General features: G+C 46.3%; 7 protein-coding genes across 7 annotated transcripts; 1 reads left to right on the forward strand and 6 right to left on the reverse strand.

Moving 5' to 3' along the window:
- Positions 1-2,894: 2,894 nt before the first annotated feature.
- NECHADRAFT_52540 (uncharacterized protein) lies at positions 2,895-5,303 on the reverse strand (the record flags this gene model as incomplete). The annotated part of the gene is made up of 2 exons (XM_003042074.1): positions 2,895-4,118; positions 4,233-5,303. Coding segments are annotated over 2 exons (2,295 nt in total), but the record flags the coding sequence as incomplete, so codon positions are not given.
- A 574-nt stretch (positions 5,304-5,877) lies between these two features.
- On the reverse strand, positions 5,878-7,380 carry NECHADRAFT_86995 (uncharacterized protein; the record flags this gene model as incomplete). Its single annotated transcript, XM_003042075.1, has 1 exon — positions 5,878-7,380. The coding sequence occupies one exon, from the start codon at positions 7,378-7,380 to the stop codon at positions 5,878-5,880; it is 1,503 nt and encodes a 500-aa protein (XP_003042121.1).
- Positions 7,381-7,597: 217 nt separating this feature from the next.
- NECHADRAFT_102062 (uncharacterized protein) lies at positions 7,598-10,104 on the reverse strand (the record flags this gene model as incomplete). Its single annotated transcript, XM_003042076.1, has 4 exons — positions 7,598-8,000; positions 8,053-8,511; positions 8,564-8,851; positions 8,904-10,104. The coding sequence occupies 4 exons, from the start codon at positions 10,102-10,104 to the stop codon at positions 7,774-7,776; spliced, it is 2,175 nt and encodes a 724-aa protein (XP_003042122.1). The 3' UTR covers positions 7,598-7,773.
- A 1,479-nt stretch (positions 10,105-11,583) lies between these two features.
- NECHADRAFT_28636 (uncharacterized protein) lies at positions 11,584-12,246 on the reverse strand (the record flags this gene model as incomplete). The annotated part of the gene is made up of 1 exon (XM_003042077.1): positions 11,584-12,246. A coding segment is annotated over one exon (663 nt), but the record flags the coding sequence as incomplete, so codon positions are not given.
- Positions 12,247-13,978: 1,732 nt separating this feature from the next.
- Positions 13,979-15,523, reverse strand: NECHADRAFT_86998 (uncharacterized protein; the record flags this gene model as incomplete). Its single annotated transcript, XM_003042078.1, has 1 exon — positions 13,979-15,523. One exon carries the CDS (start codon positions 15,521-15,523, stop codon positions 13,979-13,981), a length of 1,545 nt encoding a protein of 514 aa, XP_003042124.1.
- Positions 15,524-16,084: 561 nt separating this feature from the next.
- NECHADRAFT_97444 (uncharacterized protein) lies at positions 16,085-17,889 on the reverse strand (the record flags this gene model as incomplete). Its single annotated transcript, XM_003042079.1, has 5 exons — positions 16,085-16,106; positions 16,136-16,615; positions 16,676-16,931; positions 16,980-17,099; positions 17,163-17,889. 5 exons carry the CDS (start codon positions 17,887-17,889, stop codon positions 16,085-16,087), a joined length of 1,605 nt encoding a protein of 534 aa, XP_003042125.1.
- Positions 17,890-19,928: 2,039 nt separating this feature from the next.
- NECHADRAFT_87000 (uncharacterized protein) lies at positions 19,929-21,415 on the forward strand (the record flags this gene model as incomplete). Its single annotated transcript, XM_003042008.1, has 4 exons — positions 19,929-20,190; positions 20,241-20,981; positions 21,015-21,179; positions 21,408-21,415. 4 exons carry the CDS (start codon positions 19,929-19,931, stop codon positions 21,413-21,415), a joined length of 1,176 nt encoding a protein of 391 aa, XP_003042054.1.
- Between the last annotated feature and the right edge of the window lie 3,616 nt (positions 21,416-25,031).

Consider the following 25,031-nt stretch of genomic DNA (forward strand, 5'->3'; position numbering starts at 1 on the left):
TCTTTCAACCAGAGAGTAGGGGCAACTTCTTCTCTGTTGATAAACTCGAGGACAATTTCATCTGGTAGGGTAAGATTGTCGAGAATATGATGAAGTGCTGTCTTTCCACTATGGTCTACCAATGTGGCATCCGCTCCGTGGTCCAAGATTTGTAGGGGGGCACCTCGAGCCTTCGGGACCGTTCTTCCGATTTCATAGTATCCAGGGATCAAGCCATGCCAACAACACGCAGCCATCAAGACGGTTCGACCAAGCTGATCGCGGTGGCTAAAGTCGATCCGCGAGACGCATGGTTCCTTTAGCAGATCATTCGCAGTGTCGAACGGGGATGGAATCTCAAAGAGATAGTGGGCAATGGTCTCCTTTTCGTTCAACGGCAGATACAAATCTGCTCCTCTCTCCACGAGAGCACGAAGCACCGTCATCGACTGTTTGAGGTAGCCACCTAGCCTTGGGGCAATGGCAGCGATCACAACCGCATAACCCTTGCGTCCCAGCTTCCCCGTGAAACTGTTGTCATATCTGCCGTGGTAATCTTCGTCGATAATGTCCACACTAATGCCGTGGTCAAGAAGCACGTTTAGAGCTCCAACATTCTGCTCGTGAATGGCTGCGAACAATGGGCTTTTCTCTCCCACAGTGGGGTCTGCTCCTCTTTGAAGAAGTCGTCTCGTGGCCTCTTCTGAATCAGCCGCCATGTGAAGAAGCGATTGACCTTCCTGGTCCACAATGTTGAGATCGGCACCATGCTCGAGAAGGAAGTCCAGAACCTCTGACCTCCAGAATCCCTCGGCACTCGTAGCAATGTGAATCGGAGGTCGACCCTTTTCATCGACGGCGTTAATATCGGCTCCGTGGGCGATAAGGTACTTTAGCGCCTCCAACTGCCAGTAGCCATCCCCTGATGCAAGGACATGGAGTGCTGTACCTCCTGAAACCGGCTCACCATCTCCTCCAAAACAGCGGTCTTCTCTTTCCGTATGCGCGCAATGAACATTGATATCGACCTGGAGCTTCTCCACGAGATGTTGAATCGTGAGCATGTTGCATCCTGATTCACGACACGCCATTTGCAGGGGAGTCAACTTGTCAGAACCGTCGTCATCGATTTCCTCCTGTCTCCACAGCACCCCTTTGATTGACTCATGAGTACTGTAGTAAGAGACCAAATGGGGTAGTTTTTCGATGAGCTCGAGATGTCCGGGCTTCATGAGTTCCTCCACAAAATCGTAGTATAGAGGGTTCTCTGGATCAGCTTCAAAACCCTGGTTGATCAGCTTGACAATATCGTCATGAGGTACGAGCTCCAAGAATTGGGATGGAGTCGTCATCATGTGCTCAAAGAGAGATTTGTCCTGCTCCAATGTCTCCAGCCAAGATCTTGGCCTCATCATGGCCATTTGAGCTTTCATAGCTACCCAAACACGGTCTGTTTCACGAGAGATTCGGCGAACCTCTTTCAGATGTTTTGTCGTTGCGTTGAGCAGTTCCTCATCTCGATAGAAGAAGTCGACAAATTCTACGCAGCCCTCTAGGATGGCAATGTCCAGGCCCGTGCGGTCTGAACGATCGATAACAGAAGGGTCCAACTTGGCATCTAGGAGCATCTTCAAGATGGTCACAACAGCTGGGGCTGGTGCTCGCTTCTGAGTGTATTCACCTACGCTCCAGTTGCGTTTTCGAGAGTATTTGACGGACCCTTTTGGCCGAAGAGGATCCTGTGGGATTCGCATCCATTCAGATGGCGGCAGGTCTTGAATGTCCCAGATCTTCTGCTCCATTGTTGACTCTGCGCAGGCGTGAAGAAGGGTACATCCCTTCGAGTCAACGGCATTGACGTTGCCACCATGCTTGAGGAGGAGTGCCACAGATTCTGCTTCTCCTGAGGCGCAAGCATAGTGAAGTGGCGTTCTGCCAAAGCTGTCAGCTTGGTTCACATCAATGTTGCCTAGATGACCAAGGATCTGGGCAACAAGGTCAGTCTTTCGAGCTCGACAGGCGAGATGCAAGACATTTTGAAAGTCTCTTGTCAAGGCTCCCAGATCCGCTCCAGCGGCCATCAGTCGGGCCACTTGCTTCCTGGAGTTCGTGGCTGCCAAGTGCAAGGGGGTCAAGCCATCGCCGTCTCGGATCTCAAAGTCAGCATTCATTGTCTCCTTGATGAGATCAATAAAATCTGCTCTTTCTCCAGAAGAGCCATGTTTCTGACAAGAGATCTTGAGAAACACATGGAGTGCAGTGTGGCCCTGCCTGTTGACAGCGTTGACGGGTATGCCGAGGCCGAGTAGCCACCGCACATACTCCTTATTCCTAGTTCTATTAGAGGCGCAATGATGAAGAAGCGTGTCTCCGTTGTCGTTTGTACTGAGAGGATCCAGGCCTTCGGCGAAAAGGCATTCCAGTTTTGCGCGATCTTGTCGGTCTGGGGGCGAAAGAAGATGAATGGCATTGTTGCCTTGATTGTCAGAGAGACCGGTTGTAGCACCATGTTCTTTAAGAATACGTCGTTTCTCAGAATCAGTGAGACAGTGAAGGTAAAGGGTACGACCAGTCTGGTCTCTTTGATCAATGTCCATTCCCGCAGCAAGCATGGCCTCGAGAATGCTAGTGAAGTTGGCATTGTCCCACTCCTTGTGCAACTCGAACCAGCATTCTCTCCTAACAGAATCGGATTTGCACTTTGAGAATAGCAGGGAAAAGGTCTCGGGCCCGTACTGTGTAGGGCGGCCGCTCATTGGGGTATGCCCGTATTTGTTTCGAATCTCCGGGTCAGCGCCGTTGTCAAGGAACAATTTGATGATGGGCTTTGTCATCTCAAGATCTTTCTTTTCCCTGTAGTAATATAGCGAGTGGATCAATGAGTGGAAAGGTGTAAATCCAACTTCGTCTCGTTGATTTGGATCAGCTCCGTGGTTGATGAGGAGTTGCACTGCCCTGAGACTCCGATTTGCCGCAACAACTGTATGCAAAGGGCTGTTGCCGCCATGGTGCGGGCTCATCACCTTTGCATTGGCTCCTGCCTCCAACAAGGCCTCGAGAGCAGGTACATAAAGGCCACCAGACATCTTTGGGAAGGGTTGAACCAATCTAGACAAGGCAGTGCTGCCTCTGCTGTCGGTTTGCTCGAGATCAACACCGGCCTTGACGAGCAGCTTCAGGATGGAGCGACAGGCGGCGTCGTTACTCTTCTTCCATACACGCATCAGCTCATTCAACGGTGTTAGCAATGTCGTCGTGTCTGTGCCATAAGCCTGGAGGCCTGCCTCGGGGAGCTTCGATCTGGCCAATTTATGGAGATCCGCGCCTCGCTTGATGAGGGCCTTGGCGCAATTGAAATTGGCCGAAATGCAGGCATAGTGCAGAGGAGACCCTCCACGATGCAAGACGTTGACAGAGACATCTGTCTTGTCGAGGATAGACAGGACGGAGTCGGTCCGTGAGAACCGGCAGCACTCGCATAGAAGTTGCTCGAGTGCTTCTTTACCGCAAAAAGGGATCATTGCTTCAATCGTCTCTGTGTGGCCGGCTTCACTGGTGTACAGAAGTGCATTCTCACCCTCGATGGCTCGGCTATGATCCAGGGAATACGAAGAACCCCCACGTAGGCTTAGCCTGGGTGTACTAGGATCAACTCCTGCCTCCAGCAGGACTTTGACCACCGACGCATGGTTCTTCTTGGCCGCAAGATGAATCGGCCTCAGACCACTTCTGTCCACGGCATTGGGATCAGATCCATGCTGGATAAGCAGTGACGCCACCTTTGCATGGCCGTTCGCGGCGGCCCAATGAAGTGGAATACGCCATTGCTCATCAAGTGAGGACACAAATTCTCTTTGTCCTATCAAATCTGACACGAACTCAGACATGCCAGCAAAGGCGGCGATGTGAAGGGCCTTGGGAATGTCGACGACGACCCCTTTCTTCCAGGGCATTAGACCCCACTGAATAGGGAGCCATCTTCGAAACCCTAAGCTATCAAGCCTGATAAAGTCTTGGATGGTATTGAAAAACTCTTGGTCTTTCACGTCGTAATGGCTAGCGTGATATGCCCAGTTCTCCACGGCATAGCCCAGGAATGGATGGTGCAAGCGAGCTTCTCGGTAGTCGAAGCTATCTTCCTCCTCTCCATAATTCAGCGCCCTCGTGTACTGGGTAGAGAACAATTCGAATACTGCCATCTGATACATGTGCTGCTCGAATTCATCTGCCAGCATGTCTTGATTTTGAATGACGGCAGATTCGCCAGGGAGCAGGAGAGTTCCGGACTGGAGGTACTGAAGACAGTTGATGGCCATCATCTTGTGCGCCTCGAGAGAGTTGATGACTGGAAAGTTTGAGGATGCCTCGTCCTTTGAAACGGCACGAGTATCACCACGGAGAAACTCAGTAAAAGAGTGATGAATGACTTGCAGGGTCTCGTCCTCCAGGACTTCGATCAGCGGTCCGCAGCAGGTAGCAACAAGGTCTTTGAAGCCAGCGGGAGCGTCTAAATCCGGACGGATGAACTTGACCAGGCTTGCTAGCTCGCTCAAGCGGAGAGGTCGGGATGAATGGGTAACAGCCTCAAGAACAAACACTTGAAGATCTGTACTGATGCCCTTCTCTTGACGCTGTTTTGCCAACATGTTGGTATATGTCTGCTCCAAGCCAATAGGAAGGGATTGCTCGAGTGCATTGATGTCCCCCGGACCATCGTCGGCAAGAGCAGCTTCAATTTGGTCCATGGTGAGTTTGGCATAGAGAAACAGGCCTTCAGACCTTTTAGCAACCATGTCGATAAGCTGCTCTTTGATCTGGAGTTTGTCCTCGGACATGACAGCCGTATCAAATCGATGGCGAAGATACGAGTTGATGTCAGCATCCACAAGAAGTTGCTGAAGGCTGATATGGACGATTGAAGAGTCGCGCAACGCACTCTGGAGATATTGCTTGGGTCTGCTGGTGATGAGAAGCTTCAATGATTGAGGGCGGTGAGTCGCGAGACTGTTGAGCTTGTCGAGGAAAGGTCTGTTCTCAGTCGTCATCTCATCGAGGGCATCTCCAACACAGTAGAGTTTCGGAACATGAGAAGCTCCATTGAGGAAGATGTCGATGAGATCATTATCCGAGGTCTCCTCCAGCTTGGTGTTGAGCCGAGATTGGAGGGCGAATTGCAGCTTTGGAGAGTGTGGCAGAAGCTGGGCCAGCCAGTCTTGAATGAGAGCGCGAGGAGAGAAATTGGCCGCGACAATGTTTCTGAAGAAGAAGAATAGAACAGGACAGTTCTCAGTCGCCTTCAAATGGTGGATGATGGACGCTGCCATGACGGACTTGCCAGCACCTGGAACGCCCTTGATCCAGAGGCTGCCATGGTTGGGAGAGTCGTGCCATTTTCGGTATTCATCCGTCTCACATATCCAGAGTCCTGTGCCAGGAGCTTGAGAGGCAAGATGACGTCGGAACTCACCAGAGTCGGCGAGATAATCGGTGGGTTGGAGCCATTCACGGATCTTGGCGAGGATCTCGGGGCTTACGGCGGTTTCTTCATGCTCCACAATGTCGTACTCATCCGCCGTCTTGACTGATTGTGGCATGGTGAAAAACCGAGGTTGAAGGCGAGATTACTTGGAGGTATTCAGAGGGAGAAATAACTCCAAGACTGGCTCTGGAGTTGAGATGAAGATGAAAGGACAGCGTGAAACAGCGCGGGATACCGTTAATTTAATAGCGACCGTAGTGGAGTGCTGTTGCCTGAATGGACAAGGGTTTTGGCGGGCTGTCAGGTCATGGCTCGTCTGAGAGACACTAAGGAACCAACAACTCTTGGCGAGCTGCTCACCGTGAACGTCGGTTGTTTATCTATTTACGGTAGCAAAGACCTCGCGTAGCTTCTCTTTTCTAACTCGTCTTTGTGAGGTAAATAAGAGTCCGCGTGCACCCAGTCGAACTATATCTCTGCCACAAATGCTCCTGTGTCACCTCAACCTCCCACCCATCAACACTCTTATCCCACTCAGACTCTCCCTTCTCTCTTTTCCCTCCATACCTCTCCATACTAATCTTGCGCAAATTAGGAAAGCTATCCGCTGCCATGAGAAGCTTGAACACGGCCCCGTTATGTTTGTCGCAGAAGCCCTTGTACTCATGGTGGCTGTAGTACTCGTCGTCCCAGTGCAGGTGCAGCGTCTCAATCGTCGGGGGTAGTGCTTCAGCCAGTGGTATCTCTTGTTCTTGGTCAGTCTCCCAGGGAGCTCTGACACGGCCGGTGAAGCTGTTCAGAATGACTTTGAGGTGTCGGAGTGATTTGAGGTTACGAAGGGACCCGAGACGTCCGTTGCAGAAACCCCAGTTGTCGTACTCGATGGTGTGAAGACTAAAGTATTCCAGGTTGTGACCATGACTCCTGAGGACATTTCCGATCCTGCTCAGGTCGACATCCCACTCTTCGTCGTGAAGATGCCTGTCGTCTCTTCGAGCGTCTGCTGTTTCCATAGAGAGCCACTTCAGTTTCTTGCAACGGGTAAGGATGTTTTTCAAACTCAAATCATCAAAGAGACATTCCTTAAGCTCAAGAGTTTCCAAGTTGCATGGCTCGTTTGGGAACTTGAAGTTGCTGATCGGGCTCGATAGCCAGCCAATCCCAAGTAGACGCAGCGTCTTGAGGTTGGGATGGAGCAGGACTGGCTCGAGATAATCGATAGGGGTGTGACTGTCGGTGCAGTCTGAATGCCTAATGCGTACCTCCTCCAGATGCGGCAGGCCATAGTTTGCATGAGTATCTCCTCGCCCAAGTTCATATTCCTTCAAGGCTTGCTCGTCTTCCTCGGTCAGCTCAATGTTACTGCCGTAATAGTCTTCCTTGACAATTATTTCCAAGTCTGGACGTCCACTCAAGATCCAAGAGGTACACGGCGATGCGTTGTCAAAGGTAAAGTCAACCAACCGCACCTGAGGTGACAGGGCCAAGATGAGAGGCGCTATCCCTGGCATTTTGTAGTCGGCAATTTCCTTCCCAAGCTGTTTCTTGAAGGAGATAGGTGCATCTAAAGACAGCCAAGTTGACCTCAGGACTTTCCGAACGTCGTCATGTCCATGTTCAAAGTCGTTGTCCAGCGTAATGCTACGAATGTCATGTCCCAGCTGTGGGTTAGAGACCAGTCTTTTGGTCAACTGAACGAAGCATTCCTTATTCTCATTCTCATGCGCCCCAATCAGGATCGTGCGGTAAAGCAGAGGCTCAGCGATGCGATGGAATTTTTTGCACACGCGAGATATCGATAGGAGGGTCTTGATGGGTGAAGTGTCGATTTCAACTCCGTACATCCACCATTTGTCAGATGGGAGATGGCCTTCGAAGTTGGCAAAGATGTCGCGCCATATTTCGTCAGGCAAGGAGTCCATGGTAAACAGAGGAAAGTTGATCTTGAGGTTGATGGGCCCAGATCAAGGCGAGATAAGACATAGATAAAGGAGACAGGTTGAGAGATGGATGGTAGGTAACAACTTGTGTGAGGAATTTAACGGCTCCTTTTATGGGTCCGATGCCTTAGTCCGAATGAGCCAATCAAACTAGCTCTAAAATGATCCCACGGTTGTCACGGGGAGTGAGAAACAAGGGTGAGACAAAAGTGTGTGGTGATCGTGATTCATAAGGCGGCTATTTCAGATGAAAAAAAAAGAAAACTATAACAAAATATTTCGACCTGTCACCGCTCGTATTAAATCTTCGTTGCTTCGTAATGTTCCAATCTTGGCAAGATCATAACCCTGAACACCCTGGTCCTCATCCTTGTCTCAATGCTCAGGTTGCGAGCGGACCTCTTCCCTTTCAACCGCATCATAGCTATGCTCTCTCAACGGACGTTGTGGGCGCCAATCGCGATGTCTCTCACTCAAGATGTACTCCCGAAGGCTGAGTGCATTTTGTATCGTGGGCTTGAGGTTGTCAACGGTGACGAGGGTGCGTCCTTGATCATCCTTCTCGCCCTTTGCCTCGGCTAGCTTGACAGCGACTTGGAAGGCTATTTCAATGTCAGTGTCATTGATTATGTTTCTTGGTGAATGGTTGCGTACCGCTTTGGATCTCTCTGCCATTCCATTCCAGAGCCTGGATCTCCTCGGACTCGACATAGGCCTTGACCTCTTCCAGGACACTCATGTTCACGTCAGTGTCGGCTTCCAACTTCTTGAAGAAATGCCCCCAAAGCTTCGTACGTTCCTCATCACCAAATTGAGGATACAGGATCTGGGCATGGACATGTGACATGATGACGTGGTCAAATGCCCTGAGTCGGTTGGTCGTGAGAATCAAGATGCCCTTGAAGTAGCTCGCGGCTCGGAGAAAGTTGGCGACAAGATCAGTGCGGCCAAAGTCGAGAAAGATTTCGGCATCATCGATGAGAACAATGGCTCCCCATTTCTCGGCGAGCTTGAACCATCTTACGAGGCTTTCGTCTTTCCTGTCTGGTCTGGGGCCCAGGTCTGAAGTATCCAGTGAAAGTAAAGGCCGTCTTGTGTACTGGGCGATGCATTCTAAGATCTGTTAGCCTTGAACTCATATTTCTGCTGCCCTTTGAATACTAACCTGCCGTGTAAGACTTTCCAACTCCAGGTCGCCCATGGAGGAGCATTGTCAGTCCGTCACCCTTGATCGTAGTAGCCTCGGGTGACCATGGCTGTTTCTGCTTAGGGGGTTTGTGAATTTGGCCAAGGCCGGAGCGAAGCTGCTTCTGTGGCTTGTTCTCCTGGGCGCCTCTGATATAAGGCTTCGCGAGGTCTTGGATGTACATCTTTGAGGAATCCTTCAGGACCAGGTCATCAAAGAGAGGGCCGTCAAAGGAAGCGTCTTGAAACCCATCAACGTGAAGGTTACCTATGTACTACTATTAGCATCCTGGATTCTCCTCGCAAGTAGGATAACTCACGCCATGACTTTGCCTTGAACAAGAAGGCCTCGACGATGGAGTCGCAGAGGAAATACTGATGCTCTGTCAAGGTCTCCACGTTCTGGGGGTTGATGTTGGAGTAGCCAACAAACTTTGGCTTGACCGCATGGCGATAAATACGCTCCTCGCATTTGTCGCAGCTGCAGATCTTGAGCGGGCTTGAAGGGTGGGCGATGGAGTCGATGAGTATCTTGCGGTCTCCTGGATGCCTGGGGAACGGGCGGCTGTCCACGATGGCGAGGTCGTTGAAGGATTTGCGGGGGAAAGTGGTTGTGAAGCCATCAAAGTGATAAGGGCGAACCTCGCGTCTAAGGCTGTACCACTTCTTTCCGCGGTTGACGAGATGCTCCTTGATGGCAGGAATGCTTTCGCTTTCGACATCCTCTGAGAAGTGAAGATACTCGCAGGGGAAAGCAGGCAGGTCGACAATCTTTCTCTCTCCAGGAAAGCGATCCACCTTGAACTCCCAAGGCGCGGGTCCAACTCTGTCAAAGTCGGCATCCATGTTCCAGAGCCGAACCTTGTAAAAGTCGGCAGCGTCGTTGATGAAAGTAAACTCGACGCCCGTCATGACAAAGGGCTCGTGTTCGTTGATGTTCCAGCGGTCAAAGTACATGTCGGCTCCCGGCTGGTAGAGAAGCCAGAGCATGTCAAAGCTGACGTATCCTCTGGCATGGCGCTCTCTCTCTGCGTCGACCTGTGCCTGGATTCTTTTCTTGACAAATTCCTGGACAATGGCGATGTGCTTGCTGGCGAAACGGTTCGCACAGGTCAATGGGTCCGTCTCGGCAGCCTTTTCGAGTCTCTCTCGGTACTCCGTGAGCTGCTTCTCGAAAAAGACAAAGATGTTGTACGGCTCAGGGACTCTGATGACACTCTCCGACAGGTAGACGCCCGGGAAGTAGTCAACAACGCATCGCAGGGCTTCGGCAACAACCGGTGAAAAGAGGTTGATGTAGCAATGTCCGGATGCAACCTCGGTTTTGGCAAGGGTATCGAGGTCAACCTTGTCAGAGATGGTGCTCAGGCTTGACAGTCGAACGTCGATATGCTCAAAAATGGGTGGCTCTTCTGCGTTGGGGACAAAGTTTGGGTTCTTATCGAGAATAACATCGCCTCCTCCTTTACCGATGTACTTGACCTTGTACCTTATCAGGTGCTCGTTCCCCAGATTGTCCATAATGATCTGGGTCGTGTTGTTGAGTGTGATGGGTGGAGAAAGATGAAAGTTCTTGGCACGAAAGAATGCACCCTCTGAGCGACAGACACCGCTCAAATAGATCTACGAGAACACGCCAAAAGATAGCAATGCCACCCACCCTAGGCAACAGGCCCCTCTCTTCACGGGCGTTCTGCTGACACAGCCACCGAAGTTGGGGGCTAAAAGTGAGCCACTTCTGATCCCTGTATCTTGCATCCAGAGTCGCACCAAGAGCTCAGCTGCCTTGAAAAGATGCAGCCACCAGTGTCTAGTCCTCAGCCATCTATGCAAGTCAAGATTCTGCCTTGAGACGTCTTCTCTCGCTGATTGGCGACCGCTTCTTCGGCATTTGAATCTCGGGTTGAACAGGCCATTCACGGAGTAATGTTGGTCCATCCATCTTGGGGGTTCGGCATCGACCGAACCTTGATTTTTTGAGGCAAGCCATGTGCCAGCTGGCGAGGACAGGGATCACCCTGGCGGACTAGTCTGTCTTAGCCTCCTTCATGAGACGGAGTTCCGTTCCTACTTACCCTACGCCGACGGAGTTGGTTGTGAGGTTTGAGAAAGGCGGTAGGTCGGTTCAACCATCGCAATAGTCTTTGTTTATTATTTAATAAACTTTCTCGCTTTGTCTTAAGCCTCTACTTTGTATGATAGGGCTGAGGAGTGATGGATAGCTGTGCATCAGTGAGGACGAAGATGGATGCAGCTCTCAAGCGGTTCGGACTTTCAGTGGGGAAACCCCCATTTCAGCCAAGGACTCGAGAAGACCCGATTGCAAACACGCTTGTCGTAAAGAAAAATGACTGTACTTTTATGGGCAATGTTAACATTGAAGAGACCGAAGAACAGCAAGCGTGGTTGCGTCCAACGTATTTTTGTTATAGTTGAAGCCCAGCCCTCGATCGCATGATTGAGTCAGAAGACTTCGATTGTGTCTTTCTACGCGAGAGTTTTGAACAGCATGAGTTTGCACTGTCTGGTGGATGATTAGAGTAATATTGTTTTCCAAGATGGGCAAAACAAATGAAGCGCTTCAAGCAGGACAGGCAACTGTGAAAGGTCAAGAACATTGTGGAAAGTTATGAAAGTGAAGTAACCGAGCTGTATGTTCTATGCAGGTATGCTATGTATGAACTCTATGTATGCAGAAAAAGGAATGAATCTAAATACTCGAAGAGAACAAGAAAAAACTCCAAACAAGATGCCCAATATGTACAGTTGAAGTCAACCCCAGTCTATCACCCCACATTAAACCCTTTAGTTGCCCTTCCACTTGCCATCGTCGTAGGGAGTACCCTCACCCTCGTACTTTCCAGGAGCCCACGTTCCATCGTCGTTCCTCTTGGTGTTCTTCTTGTCATACTTCTCGGGTGTCCACTTGCCATCGTCAAAGCCAGTTCCCTCGCCCTCATACTTGCCGGGCTTCCAAGAACCATCATCGTTGCGCTTGGTGTTCTTCTTATCGTACTTCTCAGGAGTCCATTTTCCGTCATCGTGACCAGTTCCCTCACCCTCGTACTTGCCGGGGTGCCAAGAGCCGTCATCGTTCCTCTTGTGGTGCTTGTCGTACTTCTCAGGAGTCCACTTGCCATCATCAAAGCCGGTGCCTTCACCCTCATACTTGCCAGGGTGCCAGTTACCGTCATCGTTGCGCTTGTGGTTCTTGTCGTACTTGGTAGGAGTCCACTTTCCGTCGTCGAAACCGGTTCCCTCGCCCTCATACTTGCCGGGCTTCCATGAACCATCGTCGTTGCGCTTGTCATACTTCTCAGGCGTCCACTTGCCATCGTCAAAGTTGGTGCCATCGCCCTCGTACTTTCCAGGCTTCCAAGAGCCATCGTCGTTCCTCTTGGTCTTGGGCTTTCCGCTGGGGTACTTGGTAGGGGTCCACTTGCCATCATCGTGACCGGTACCCTCGCCTTCGTACTTCCCAGGGTGCCAGGAGCCGTCGTCGTTCCTCTTGTCGTACTTTTCAGGAGTCCACTTGCCATCGTCGAAGCCAGTGCCCTTGCCTTCGTACTTGCCGGGAGCCCACTTGCCGTCATCGGCGGGCTTGGCTGTAGGGAGTGCCAGAGCCGTGACGGCAAAGGCGAGAAGAGTGTAGGAGTAGCGCATTGTGGGTTGAGAAGAAAGATTAAGAGATGAAGGAAATTGAAGCTGAAGTTGAAGCTGAAGTTGAAGTTGAAATAAGCAGCGATTGAAAGGTTGTGTGTGTGAGTTGTGTTGGTTGAAGTGAGAGGAGGATGGTGTTGATGATGAGAATGAGAATGGTCTTAACGAAGGAATTTCCAGTCCTTTTTATCATTGAAGCTCTCACCTTGGCTCATAACCCTCACTGTGCCTCTCTCTCAGGTCATCACGACAGAGGGCGCAGCTCCGAAGCCATCATCGGGATCTAGATCCATCTCACAGTTTGCGAGAGGGCAGTGAGACAGTGGCCGATGATGCTATTTTCGGGGCCCACCGAGTGCTATTGAGCCTAATTTCAAGCCTCTCGCCGCTTATTTTTCACCTGTCGGCATCAGAGGCTTTCAGCTGCGCCCAAGTCCGTCCCAATCAAATCCCATCTCACCGAAATCAGCACTAACAGCGGCACAACAGAGTCGGCGAGGCTCAGCTCCGCCAACTCCCACAAGCTTAACCGTGGCGTCGGTGACCCCCGCAGAGAGCCTTGGACCAAGGGGGGCTGTGCTCGAGGAACAGCCCTACGGCGTAGCATCACGAGTTGACAGTTACTCGTTTTGGGAATATTGGTAATTACACTCTTAGAATAGACAAGACACGCATCAGGAAGGAATACCTCTCGCGAATTCATGTCCCAAATAGGACTGCATTCCCTGTTGTTCGTCGATTGAACAGCTTGGCAGCCCACGGCACAGTCCTTGCGATCTCGCAATCCGACACCAAGATCCCGTTTAATTGAAATGACGCAAGTCAGAAGTTTACAGCAGGTAAGCGGAATCGGCGACCAGGCTCCATCGGCTTCGGCGCCGGGCACTAATTTGGTGGAGGGGCTGAGCCCGTCAGCGGCGATGAAATAGTGGCTTCGGCCGGGGACACCTATTGCGGCTTCGGGCGATAGGGCTGGCCGCACTTCTTGAACCGTCCATTGTGAAACTCGAGTTACAGTTATTGATTTGTTGGGATATTGAAGACTAGAATAGTGCTCGGAGGCCTCGACTTGCAAGTCGAAAGCTAGAGGATGTCTAGCTTGGATTGTGTGATCAAGGTCATGGCTAGGATTGTCTATACGAGGAGTAAGCTGATCAGCTGCGCAAAGGATCCTGCCAAGTACCAAGCCACGGAAAGAAAATGAATCCGTGGACACTTCCTCATGATATACAGTACACGTGCGGCAACGAGATCATTTTTGCCAGATTATTAACCAAAACTCCACTTATGCCTCTGCCACTTTGCTCCATCCCACCTTACTCAGACGATCAGTTTTTGCGAGATCGGTCAGTGTCAGTTGATCTCGTGTCTGACTTCAAAGTGTTCCTGCAGGAGGGCGAGGGATATACTTGGTTGGATTAAACATAGCTCGTTGCATAGCTGAGACACATGTGGCTGTATGAGAGGTATTGGGACGGAAAGGGAGGCAGAACATGTCATGTTGAAGGCGAATGCCAATGAAAGGATTCTATCGCTTACTACACCATGCACCTTTGAATGAATTATTAGCATTGGTCTGAGAGCCGTTCTGTATTGTGCAGAGTACTCTGTCTTTGGGATAAGTATTGTCACATCCCAATAGTACTGGAACGTTGCATGGGTGGTAAATTGAGTCGGCCACCTCGGAGACTCAGACAGAGCCACAATCCTTCGGCCAACAAACACGAATGCTATTTTAGTATAAGTCCTCCCCCTGTCGACCTTCTTTGAATTTCTCGTACTCGATGTTGTACTCGGCGTAGCATCTCGGGCCATCTTTGAGTCGGTCTCCGTCTTCTCCCAGGATGGTGCACCTTGCCCAGTTACGCAGACCTTCCGACCAAAGGTCGTAGGAGCGCATGGCTAAATCGTCTTGGCCATCCCAGTCTCCCTCTCTGAACAAGACAGTCTCTAGTTCATCCCCAGGCTGGGATTCTTGGAGTAACAGAAACATGTCGCGTGCTCCGTTGGCGTCCAACAGAGGCCGTGCCAGAGACTGTGGCGCGAACGGAAAGTCGTAGCGAGTGGTAGGGTGCATCGTCTCGTTTTTGACATTGACGGCTTCCAAGTTGAGGTAGAGTGTCAGGTTCTTTAGCCTGGGCAAGCTTTTCCCTAACGCATTGAGCTTTTCCCTCGGCCAGTCCTCCTGCTCGCGGTCCAAGTCTATTGTTAGGTCTGCCAGCTCAGGGGCCCATTCCCCCAGATTTTTCAGCTGTTCTGTTGACAAAGTAGGCCTTGGATCTCTCTCAACCTCTGCATTGATCCACTTCAGCTGTCTCAGTGATGGCCCATGGTGTCGAAGCACAGCGTCGAAGACGTCTGCATCGACGGTTGCACTTTCGATCCAAGTAAAATTGGTCAAAGACGAGGCCGGTAAAGCCATGGTAAACTCAAGAGCACGGGGCGCCCTCGGTGACTTCAATTTTTGTTTTGGGAGGGGTCCAGGTTCGGCCTCCCACCTCTCTAACTCAGTCTTCCAATCCACCCATCGACCGCCGATGGTGAGCGAGCGAAGACTGGTGAGTGCTTGTGGTAAACGACGAAAAAGGGCGTCTCCTTTTGGCTTGGGAGTGTTATGTTGCTTGATGGAAAGAGTATGGACATGGGAAAAGTCCATGGCTTCAAGCCATAGCTCCATGTTGTCTTTTGATCGGTACTCGACTGGTAGCCTTCTCCATCTGTACCACTTGGCTGCCTTGCCGGAGCTCCACCAGCTCCACCATTCGTAATCGCGGAACATTCCCGTCAGAGGATAAGATAGATGATCGAGGAACCAGCGGGTGTGATAGTATAGCTCAACAGTCATCGCGATGATGGGGTTGGGTGAAGACGAGGAAGGCCAGCTTCCGTCGTCGTTCGACCAATGCGGCCTTGGAGGGAGAACTTTTTGCCACTCTATGTCATCAAACTCGTAGGCGTCTAGTGTCAAGACCCGAGGAGCTGAGAGATAGCGATCACTGCCGTCAAGCGCAAAGGGCAGGCTGTAGCGGTCCGGGAATCCGGTGCATCCGAAGAAACCAGTATAGATGGATAGCTCGGTGATGTTTGTGCACGTTTTCATAGCTTCATGCACAGTCTCGTGATTGCCGAATGGTGAGCCCACGGGGATCACGGCGTTGATCTTGGCTGGGCAGGGATCTCGACGAGTCCATTCTGGCCAGTAATTCGCATCAACGTTGGTGATGGCGGGGATTAACGCAAAGAGGAAGGGCACCAAAAGCCTTCGAGGTTTGCGAGCCATTGCTAGAAAATCGTCACCACAGTTTGATACTGGCCAATTTTTTTAACCTCTATGTTCGGGTGTTGAGCGTTGATGGGATAATTATTTGTTGTTCAAAAGGGATGATGCCAGCGTCGCAAGTTGCACGATTATTACTCATCAGAAGGATCAGGATGACATCCTTGTACTCGAATTGCAAACCATGCTTTGGTGCATATTGTCTTGTTTGGTGCCCCAAGCTTGGCCATCAACACCAAGAGATAGAAGATGATATAGTTGAGAATTCTTGTGGCTTCTTTGACTACTCTAATTATCAAGCGAGTGCCCTATCATCAATATCGGCGCCTCTAATAACACCTCCACTCTCTCCACCGGCAGTCTATTTTCTCTCATGCACATGCCACATAGTTCACAGCAACATTCTACCGATGTAGAGAGGATGTCGTGTCATCAAACTGCCCATCACGAAACACGGCTTCTCACAGCGTCTCAATGACAGCTCCTGCAGATCTAATCAGCCAATCACCCACATCAAGCCTTGGTGATTGTGCATACAATTTATACTTGACAAAATAGAGAGAATCATGCTGCGTGTGCTACGGGACTTTTGATGCATTATCTTGCGATCCCAACATCGTCCCTTGAGGCTCCTCCTCGCTAGTGCTAGTCTCTTCTCTTCCTTCCAAGCCCTGATCCTTGATAAATAAGCAACCAATCAAGGATACCCCTATCATTGGAAACTGCATCAAGAACACAGAGTGGCTCGCATGCATATAAGCATCATACACTCTTTCTGTAAGGGGCCCTTGCTCCAGGTCGGTCGGGAGCGCATACGTGCTGTCTGCCAGGTACGCGTATTCTGCTGGTAACTTGGATCGAAGAGCTGCTTGGAGAATAGCTGCTGAGATTGCTAGCCCAACAGCACCACCACAGCATCGAAAGAAATTACGGTTCGATATAATGACAGCTCGTCGAGATTTGGGTGAATGGGCTTGGAGCGCCACCAACGTCGGTTGGAAGATGCAACCCACTCCGACGCCAATCACCATCAAAGGCCCAATTATGGCTCCGGGTGATGTATTGCGGTCAAAGGTCAGACAAAGACCAGCTCCACTGAAAGGAAACTTAAGGTTAGCATGATGATAAATAGTATTACCCGCCAAGATAACTTACAGTGTCCATGTGGCGAACCCAAACCAGATCACCTCGCCATATCGATTGAAATGAGATATGTATAGACCACTAAGTGTGGAAAATACAGCTTGAAAGGTGAACAAGGCAGTTGATATTGCTGCCGCCTCGAGGACTTCAAATTGCCGTGCGTTTAGTAGGTAGAGGGGGAGATAGTAAATGCACGACTGATACACGGCGCCGAAGAGAAAGGAGTGGATCAATAAGATCACAACCTCCTTGTTGGCGAATATTGTCACTGTCGATGTTAGTATAATTATACCTACTCAAACATGAAAGAACTTACCAGGCATCATTGGTAGCTTGGCAATCTTCCATTCTATGACCAGAAATAGAAGACAAGAAAAGGATCCAATTGCAAGCATGCTTATCACCATTGGCGAGTTCCAGTCAAAGTAGGCACCGCCTATAAAAGGTTTGAGGTCAATAATAGTTCCTAAGAAAGGGACATGAAAGGGTCGCCAATTACCTCCAGATATCGGGATGAGTAGAAGTATGATCCCTAGTGATATTGTAAAGGAACCTCCATAGTCAATCCTCGCTGCACTCTCCTTAAGGGTCGCTGTAGGTGGCTTGTTTGGCAGAAACAAATATGAAACCACCCCTGCAATGGCACCAAGGGGTGCCAGCATGTAAAAGAAGGCTCTCCAAGTTGAACGCTTAATAAAAGCAGCGGCAAGAAATGGTCCTATCAGGTTTCCTAGACCTACCATGGTGCCAAAGATCCCTTGATATTTGCCTCTTTCCTCAAGAGTGACGACGTCGCTGACGATGATCATGGCGATGTTGGCGATGCCGCCGCTCCCGATGCCAGACACACCCCGAAAGACGTAGAACATGGCAGGACTTTTTGACAGACCACATATCAGGTCTGCAATGGCTAGCAAGGCAACGGCCCCAAGAAACACTGCCTTTCGTCCAAAGATGTCGGATAGACGACCATATAGCATTTGGAAGGTGGTATTCGCGATTAACGACGAAGTGCCCGCCCAAGAGATTGTTGCCGACGCATCGAGATCTTTGGCGATCGTGGGCTGAGTAATGCTAATTCCGTTCTGGTCGATGAAACTGATCAGCATACAGAAGGAGAGTATTCCTAAGCAGGACACTAGCTGGGACCGAGGGAGGAGGTTGTATTGGTCATGAAGAGCACGTTCGGCTCTCGAAACCTCGGCATTTCGGCTGCCTTGCGTCATTTCTGCGAATTGGATCGTCAAGATTGGTGTATCATTGTCGTTTGGTTGTGGACAGAGACCAGGGGCGTTCTCGTGGGAACACAGGGCGATTGTGGATAGACTTGACGCAGAGAAAGCTTGAGGGCTCAAACAAGTTGTCACGATAGATCATGGACAGAATAAGAAGCCCGTAGCCCATCTATCGACAGGAGAATATTCCCAACATTCCCTGAGATCTTCGTTCATCTTGATGGGACCCGCTTTCGGAGCCGGCCTCGGCAGACGTTTCCCGGAACACGGTCGGAAATGGAGACCGTGGCCGGGCATTTTCCTCGGCACGTTTCCGAGCTTCCGGGACGGATACTACCGCGCAGTGACGGATATAAAATGCTTGATCAGCCGCTGAAAGAACTCGTGCGATGCATATATGCTAGCCCATATTTGATGCACAGCAATCTACTAGTTCAGCTCCTATCTGTCATTACATCGCCTCGAAAAGGGATACTCAGCATAGGTTTGCGATGCTCGAGTGGTCTGGTGGAGGCCGAGGTGCTTATTGTAACTAGATACTTGTGTTCAACTCCCAAGCCCTTGCGTTACGCCATCCTAATTTCTCTTCGACTGCACATCTACCTACCAGCTCCATTTAGCTTCTCGAACATTCGATTTGTGTAGAAGGAAAAATTCGGCTAGGGCTAAGCTGCGACACTAGAGATAGTGAAAGGTGGCCGTCAAAATACCGGCCCTACTTATGCGACAAGCCGGATTCTCGTCGTGTGTCGTCAATTGTTGGCCAGCCTTCAACGTCACGACTACATCTTCTCAAGGGCGCCAAGACGCAGTGATGAGCAGTTCATCGACTCTTTCCAAGTGATGATTGGGCTATGATGCCTTGCACTTGTCACCAAAGTGCTTTCACAACATAATGCGGAGTGCTCAGCTTATGGATAAGTTGTCGCCGATGCCCCGCCAAGGCAATCAGTGCTCGTCACTCAGATCCAATCAAGACTCCAGTATTCCCCATGACCTCAAGATACGTTGCACATTCTCCTTAATTGAATCTTTAAGGGTCCCTTTGCGATTTCTAGAGCTTCTGCCATATTTTTCTCGGTCGAGCTTTCGAGATCTTGTCCTGGGGCGTGGCTGTCGCTCTCGGCTGTGCTTGTAGTTTGGCGTTCCGGTTGCGGAGTATCTGTGGAAGCCACATTTCTTTTTTCGGGCTGAAGCTTGCCAAAGGCCAAGCCATGGCATCCTGTGCATAAAAAATGCGCTCAAGACAGTCGATGAGACCTAGTAGGTGGAGGTTGGCGGGAAAGGTAGTGTTGAGCTCCAGATACTTAAGTCAACGCTCCGTCGATGCGAAATCCCATACACAAGCATGGAGACGGTAGAGTCCGATTCTCTTTTTCACTTCAAGTTTCAAAAATACCCATGCAGAAAAAAAATCGAGAAACGGTACTGCAGAACGGTTACCCGAGCAAACAAGGAACGTCGTACGGCAAGGAACCTGAGGGGGGATGAGATTCGTCTGACCCTCGCGTAAAGCTCAGTCGCTAATCAACCCGACATTGTGCCATGTTGGGAATGTTTTCTAACTGACACATGCCTTCAACCAGGCATAGACTTGCGGGTTTAACTCTGCGCAAGTCAAGAGCGTCATGAGCTACATCATAGCCTCCACTCGTTTGCTTCACACAGCAGACCCAATCAACTTAAAATTCCTCCTCTGCAGGGTGAGGTCCGAACCACCAATTGTGCTTACCGTGGAAGCATCATAGACGGAGTGGGAAGTGGCGATCTGTCTTTAACGAGCTCAGCTGTACTTGTGTCGTCTCGGCAGTTCCACTCTTGGGAAACTAGATAAACCGGTGCCGTTCCCAGTACCACAGCGTGGTGTTCTGCTCCTTTGGCGCTTCACCCTTTCTCCCCTTTTACTCACGTTTACTGTTCACCTCTTGTGATTGTCCAAGGGGGTCTAAGTCTCGGCTTGCTCTGCCGTGGCTGTTTTATGAACATTGGCCTCTCTTTACCAGCTTTTCACGCAGGGCATTCTCCCAACAATGAGAGCCACCTTCTTCCTCACGGCGCTGACTGCCCTGGCGTCGTGGGCAACAGCTGCTGAGAAAAAAGGAGGCGCAAAAGGAAAAGTGGAAGTCGCGTACCCGATTCCTTTGGATATCGTCTTGAAAAGAGTTCGCGAGGGCGGGTTCGACTTCGAGGCCACGATATACAATCACAACGTGGAAAGCATAAAGGTGCTCAACTATGCCACCTTTCTTCACAGGGGGGCTCCTGTCAAGAGAGCCGAAATCTTTACCAGAGGTTCGTGAATGGTCTTTTGCACTCTGTCCTGTTGTACTAACTTTGAGCAGGAAAACGCGTGGCCTTCTTGGGCATAGTGCCGAAAATCGACTACACAAGGCTCAAGAGGAAGCATTTCACCACCATCCCCAGCGGCAAAACGATCAGGGTCAAGTTTGACGTTGCTCAAAACTACGATCTCACGGGCGGTGGTGAACATACAATCCAGCTACTGGGTGCTTTGCCCTTTGGTCAGATCAAGGGGCGCCACATCGCAGGCTTCATCCCCTACCAGTCCAACACCGTCAAGTTCAATGTCAACGGTGAAGCTGCCGGGAGCGTGCGTGCAAAGTATCTCCGGGACCGACGGTGGATTCGCCGGGAGAACTGCAAGGGGGGGAGAGTTCCCAGGATGCGAGAGTCACTCTCCCACTGCGTTCAAATGTCTCTCGCTGCCCAAGAAGCGGCACTCAACGGCCCTTCTTGGAGGATGGAGGAGGCTTTCGGCTTCGCAGACGTGCCGATCCGTCAACATGTCGCCAAGATCTTTTCCGACACGGCAGAAAAATGCCGAAACGACTCTTCCCGCATCCACGAGTTCTGTCGCGAGTACTACAGGGACTGTGTCTCCAATGATAGAATTCTCATGGCCTACCTGAGAGAGCCATCACTCCAGATTGGCTACTGCGACCCATTCTTTGACCTCTCAGTCTTACCCAAGAGGTGTTATGTCTACGATAGGCCCGACGCCTGGGGTTGGTTTCCCTCCCGAGCATCCACCGTCATTCAAAAGACGGTCCACTCGACCCTGCGTAAGTCCGGGATACCTGGAAACATGTCTCTAGATGCAGAGCCTGGACTCCCTAGGATTCTTGCCTTGGACCGCAACTCTAGCTTGCAGAGCCCTGACAACTATGAGCTGTTTGCCACACATGTCAAGCTTGGCTGCCTTGCGGTGAATCCCGGAGTGACCAACCCTATACCGGGCATACATCTTTTTGGGCCCGTAGGTAATAATTGATTCGACTAGCTAGCTTCCTTAATCGTGTTGAAAAGTTACTCTGTTCCATTTCCTCCTTGCATCTTACTTAGTCGTGCTCATAGTGCTGCTTGCTCCTCCTCGATAGTCTTAAGCTCTAGGATTCTTTGCCTGCGCGCTTCCAGCTGTGCATACTGCTCTATAAGCATTATGTAACTTGCTTTATCTAATACTAATAATACTAGAGAAATTCCTTTAGTATTATAAGATAAAACTTAAGTAATATATGCCCTACTATAGATCACTGCTTTTAGGGCCTTTTTACTTATTAGCTTAGCTTTAGATTAGCTATTTATTAGCCCCTCTTAGTACCCTATTAGCTCCTATTAGCTCTAATTACCCCTTTATATAATAATTAGGTTCTAACTATAAATAAACCAAGGGTTTATTATTAATAAGTAAAAGTAATATATAAATCTAAGTAAAAAAGGTTATATTTAGTAATATATCTATTATAAATTAAGGTAATTAAATATTATTAATAATTAAGGTAATTAAGTATTTTATTTAATATATAAGAAATATATATATATATATTTATAATTTTTAATAAATTATAAAAGGTATTAAATTATAATAATCTTAAATTATAAATAATCTTAAATTATAATAATTTAATATAAAATATAATTTTTATATAATAAGCTAAATAAAAAAAAATTTTATAAAAAGGAATTTACTATTATAAAGATATAGGCCTAATAAATATAATTAGGATAATATTAAAAATAAAAAAGTAAGTTTAATATATTAATATAACTTTAATTTATTATAAAGCCTTTATAAGCCTCTAATAAAAAGAGTTTTATATAGTCTAAAACCTATATAATAATCTAAGGATTCTCTAATTTACTAATAATAATTAATATAACTTAAATACTCTTATAATTACCCCCTCTCTAGGGAGCTTAATCCCTTAAGCTTATTTAGCTAATTATTTTATCTCTTTATTTAATACTAAAGATATTTAAATATAATAATCTTTTAATAATCTTAAGCTTTAATAAGTCTTTATAATATATTATTAATTATTTATTATATCTTTTATATTTTATCTTTTATAATAATTATAATCTTTATTATAAATTTATTATTTTTTTTTATAATTAATTAATTATTATTAATTTAGTAATTACTTCGCGTTATTAATTATTTAATATTAATAGCTTAAATATAGCTATTATTATTATAATTAGAGTTTTTTATTTTATAATAATCTTTTTTTTTTCTTTTTTTTATAATAATATTTTTATTACTTATTATAATAATATTATTATAGGTTTTATAATTCTTATTAATCTTATTTTCTTAAATTACTTCTAATTTTTTAATTTTCTTTTATATTTTTATATTTTTTATTTATTTATCTATTATAAAGCTTTTAATAATATCTCTCTTAGTTATTTATACCTTTATACTCTTAAAGTTTATATATAATACTCTTAAGTATTTCTAGAAAATAAATCTAAGTAAAATTCCTTATATATATTACCTAGAATATTTTATTAGAGAAATAGAATATATTAAACTATATAGGCTAAGGGAGGAAATATTTATATATTCTTTTTAAGGTCTTTTTAAAAGAGAGATCTTATATATTTTCTTATAAGGTAAATTTAGTATAAAATAATAAGAGTAATTAATTAATTTATAATAATAAAGATATAACCTACGAAGGAGCCTAAAAGTCTTCTCCTCGAGGTTCCTAAAAGTAATATTAAAGGCAAGGCTCTATAGCCTCTACCTCCCTTTTCTATATATAAGAAATTACTTAATAGCCTAAATTAGCTTAATATGCTTTTCCCCTAACTTATAGCTCCCTATAAGGCTTTAATACCTATCCTTATAGCTCCTAAGAAGCCTTATTAAAACCTTATTAATTTTTTCCTTAAAGGCTATTAATTCCCTCTAATATATTAGATTATCTCCTAAATAAGACTATTTATCTAATTAGCTATCTCGGCTCTTTTAGTACTTCCTTATTCTCTTATTCTTATTCTCTCTTAATATTATTATAAGTATTTATAACTATATCGCTATAACTAAAATCTTATCCTATTAAGATAATCTTATTATTCTAATAGGAAGGTATATTATATAATTTCTAATTAATAATTATTATATAGGCTAATTCCTTACCTCCCTAAGCTAGCCTTTCTCTCTAGGGTTATATAATATAGCCTATATACTAGGTCTAATAAACTTTCTCTTTAATACTAAGACCTTATCGCTCTTATAATTTAAATAATTAAAGTCTTTAATACCTTAAATCTATAGACCCTTTTCCATAATATATAGGCGCTTATCTTAGGTCTTACCTTAATAACTTATATCTATTATTTAATTAAATAATCTAGCTAGAGTCTTCTTTTTATTTTTATTTATGCTATCTTTAGAAGAGGCTAAGGGCTTAGATAGCTAAAATTCTAATTTACTAAGGGATAAAGGCTAGCCGCGCTTTAGAGTATTTAATAATAAATTAGCTAAGGGCTTTAATAAGGTCTTAGGCTAATCTTTCTTTTAAGGAGGCATAAGAATTATAAACTTATCCTTATTATTCTTTAAAATAAGACTAATTAGCTTTATAATTAGCTTTTTTTTCTTCTTAGAATTATTAGAGTCTAATATTATTTCCCTATCTATATAAATTAATATATTATCCTTAACCTTAATCTTATTATTAGTATATTATTTAATTATATCCTAAGGAAGGGTTAAGAGGGTAACTCTTATTCATAGGGATATAAAAGGCCTAGCTCTTAAAAGGACCTTAGCCTGTTTATTATCCTTAATCATAAAGGGCATAATTAAGCGATAAGTCTACTAATTACTAATATAACTAATATCCTTAATATCCGCAATTATATATCCTCCTAAGTTAATATAAAGCTAATATTTTAGGACCTAATTAATAAAATCGAGAGAGGTATAATTAATTAAATCTATATAGGAAAATTCTTATAGCTTGACCTAGGTATAAGAGACTTACTTCTCGAAATGCTTATCCCTAATCCTAAGCTTATCTATAATAATAATTTAGTAAATCCCCTTAAGGCTATTTAGATTATTATTATAAGAGGTATTTTTAGACTTTGCGTCTATAGTCTAGCTATTAAGTACCTAGTCCTATATTAATAGATTAAATATAACTAAGGGTATATCCTCTTTTTTATTAATTTTTAAGGTCTTAGGGAAATAAATTATTTTAAGCTTAATATATATTAGTCTTCTTAAACCTTAAAAGGTTTAAAAGAGGGTAAATATATTAATAAGGCCGTATTCTTAACCTCTTTATTATAATATTAAGGGAATTATATAGAGGTTAAATTCATAGGGCTACCTTACCTTAGCGAGATACTCTTACTAAGTAAGGCCTATATTCTTTACTTTAATTATTTAATTAATTATAAAAGAATTAAAGTAATAAAGGTTATTCTCTTATTAGTCCTAGATAAATAATATAAAATATTTATTATATATATAAAAAATAAAGCCTATATAAAATCTTTATTTATAATAGGCCTTTCGCTACCTTTAAAGGCTATTAAATCCCTACTTAGTATTATATTTAATTACCTTTTTATAATTACCTAAAAAGAAAGGTATAAAATAAAGGAATTTAGAATTTAGCTTTAGGTACTTCCTATAAAATATAATCTCATAATAAGTAATTATAATAACCTTTTTTAGCTTATTCTTAAGTATTTATAGTATAATATAAAAAGACTTATTAAGAAATATCCTCTTATTATTTACCTCTAAGTCTTAATATAAGGTCTAAAAGTTCTTTATATACTCCGCCTAGGTTATATTATAGCTTAGG

This window comes from Fusarium vanettenii (genome assembly GCF_000151355.1).
Source record: "Fusarium vanettenii 77-13-4 chromosome 11 genomic scaffold NECHAsca_39_chr11_5_0, whole genome shotgun sequence".
In the NCBI taxonomy this organism is placed as follows: Eukaryota; Fungi; Ascomycota; class Sordariomycetes; order Hypocreales; family Nectriaceae; genus Fusarium; species Fusarium vanettenii.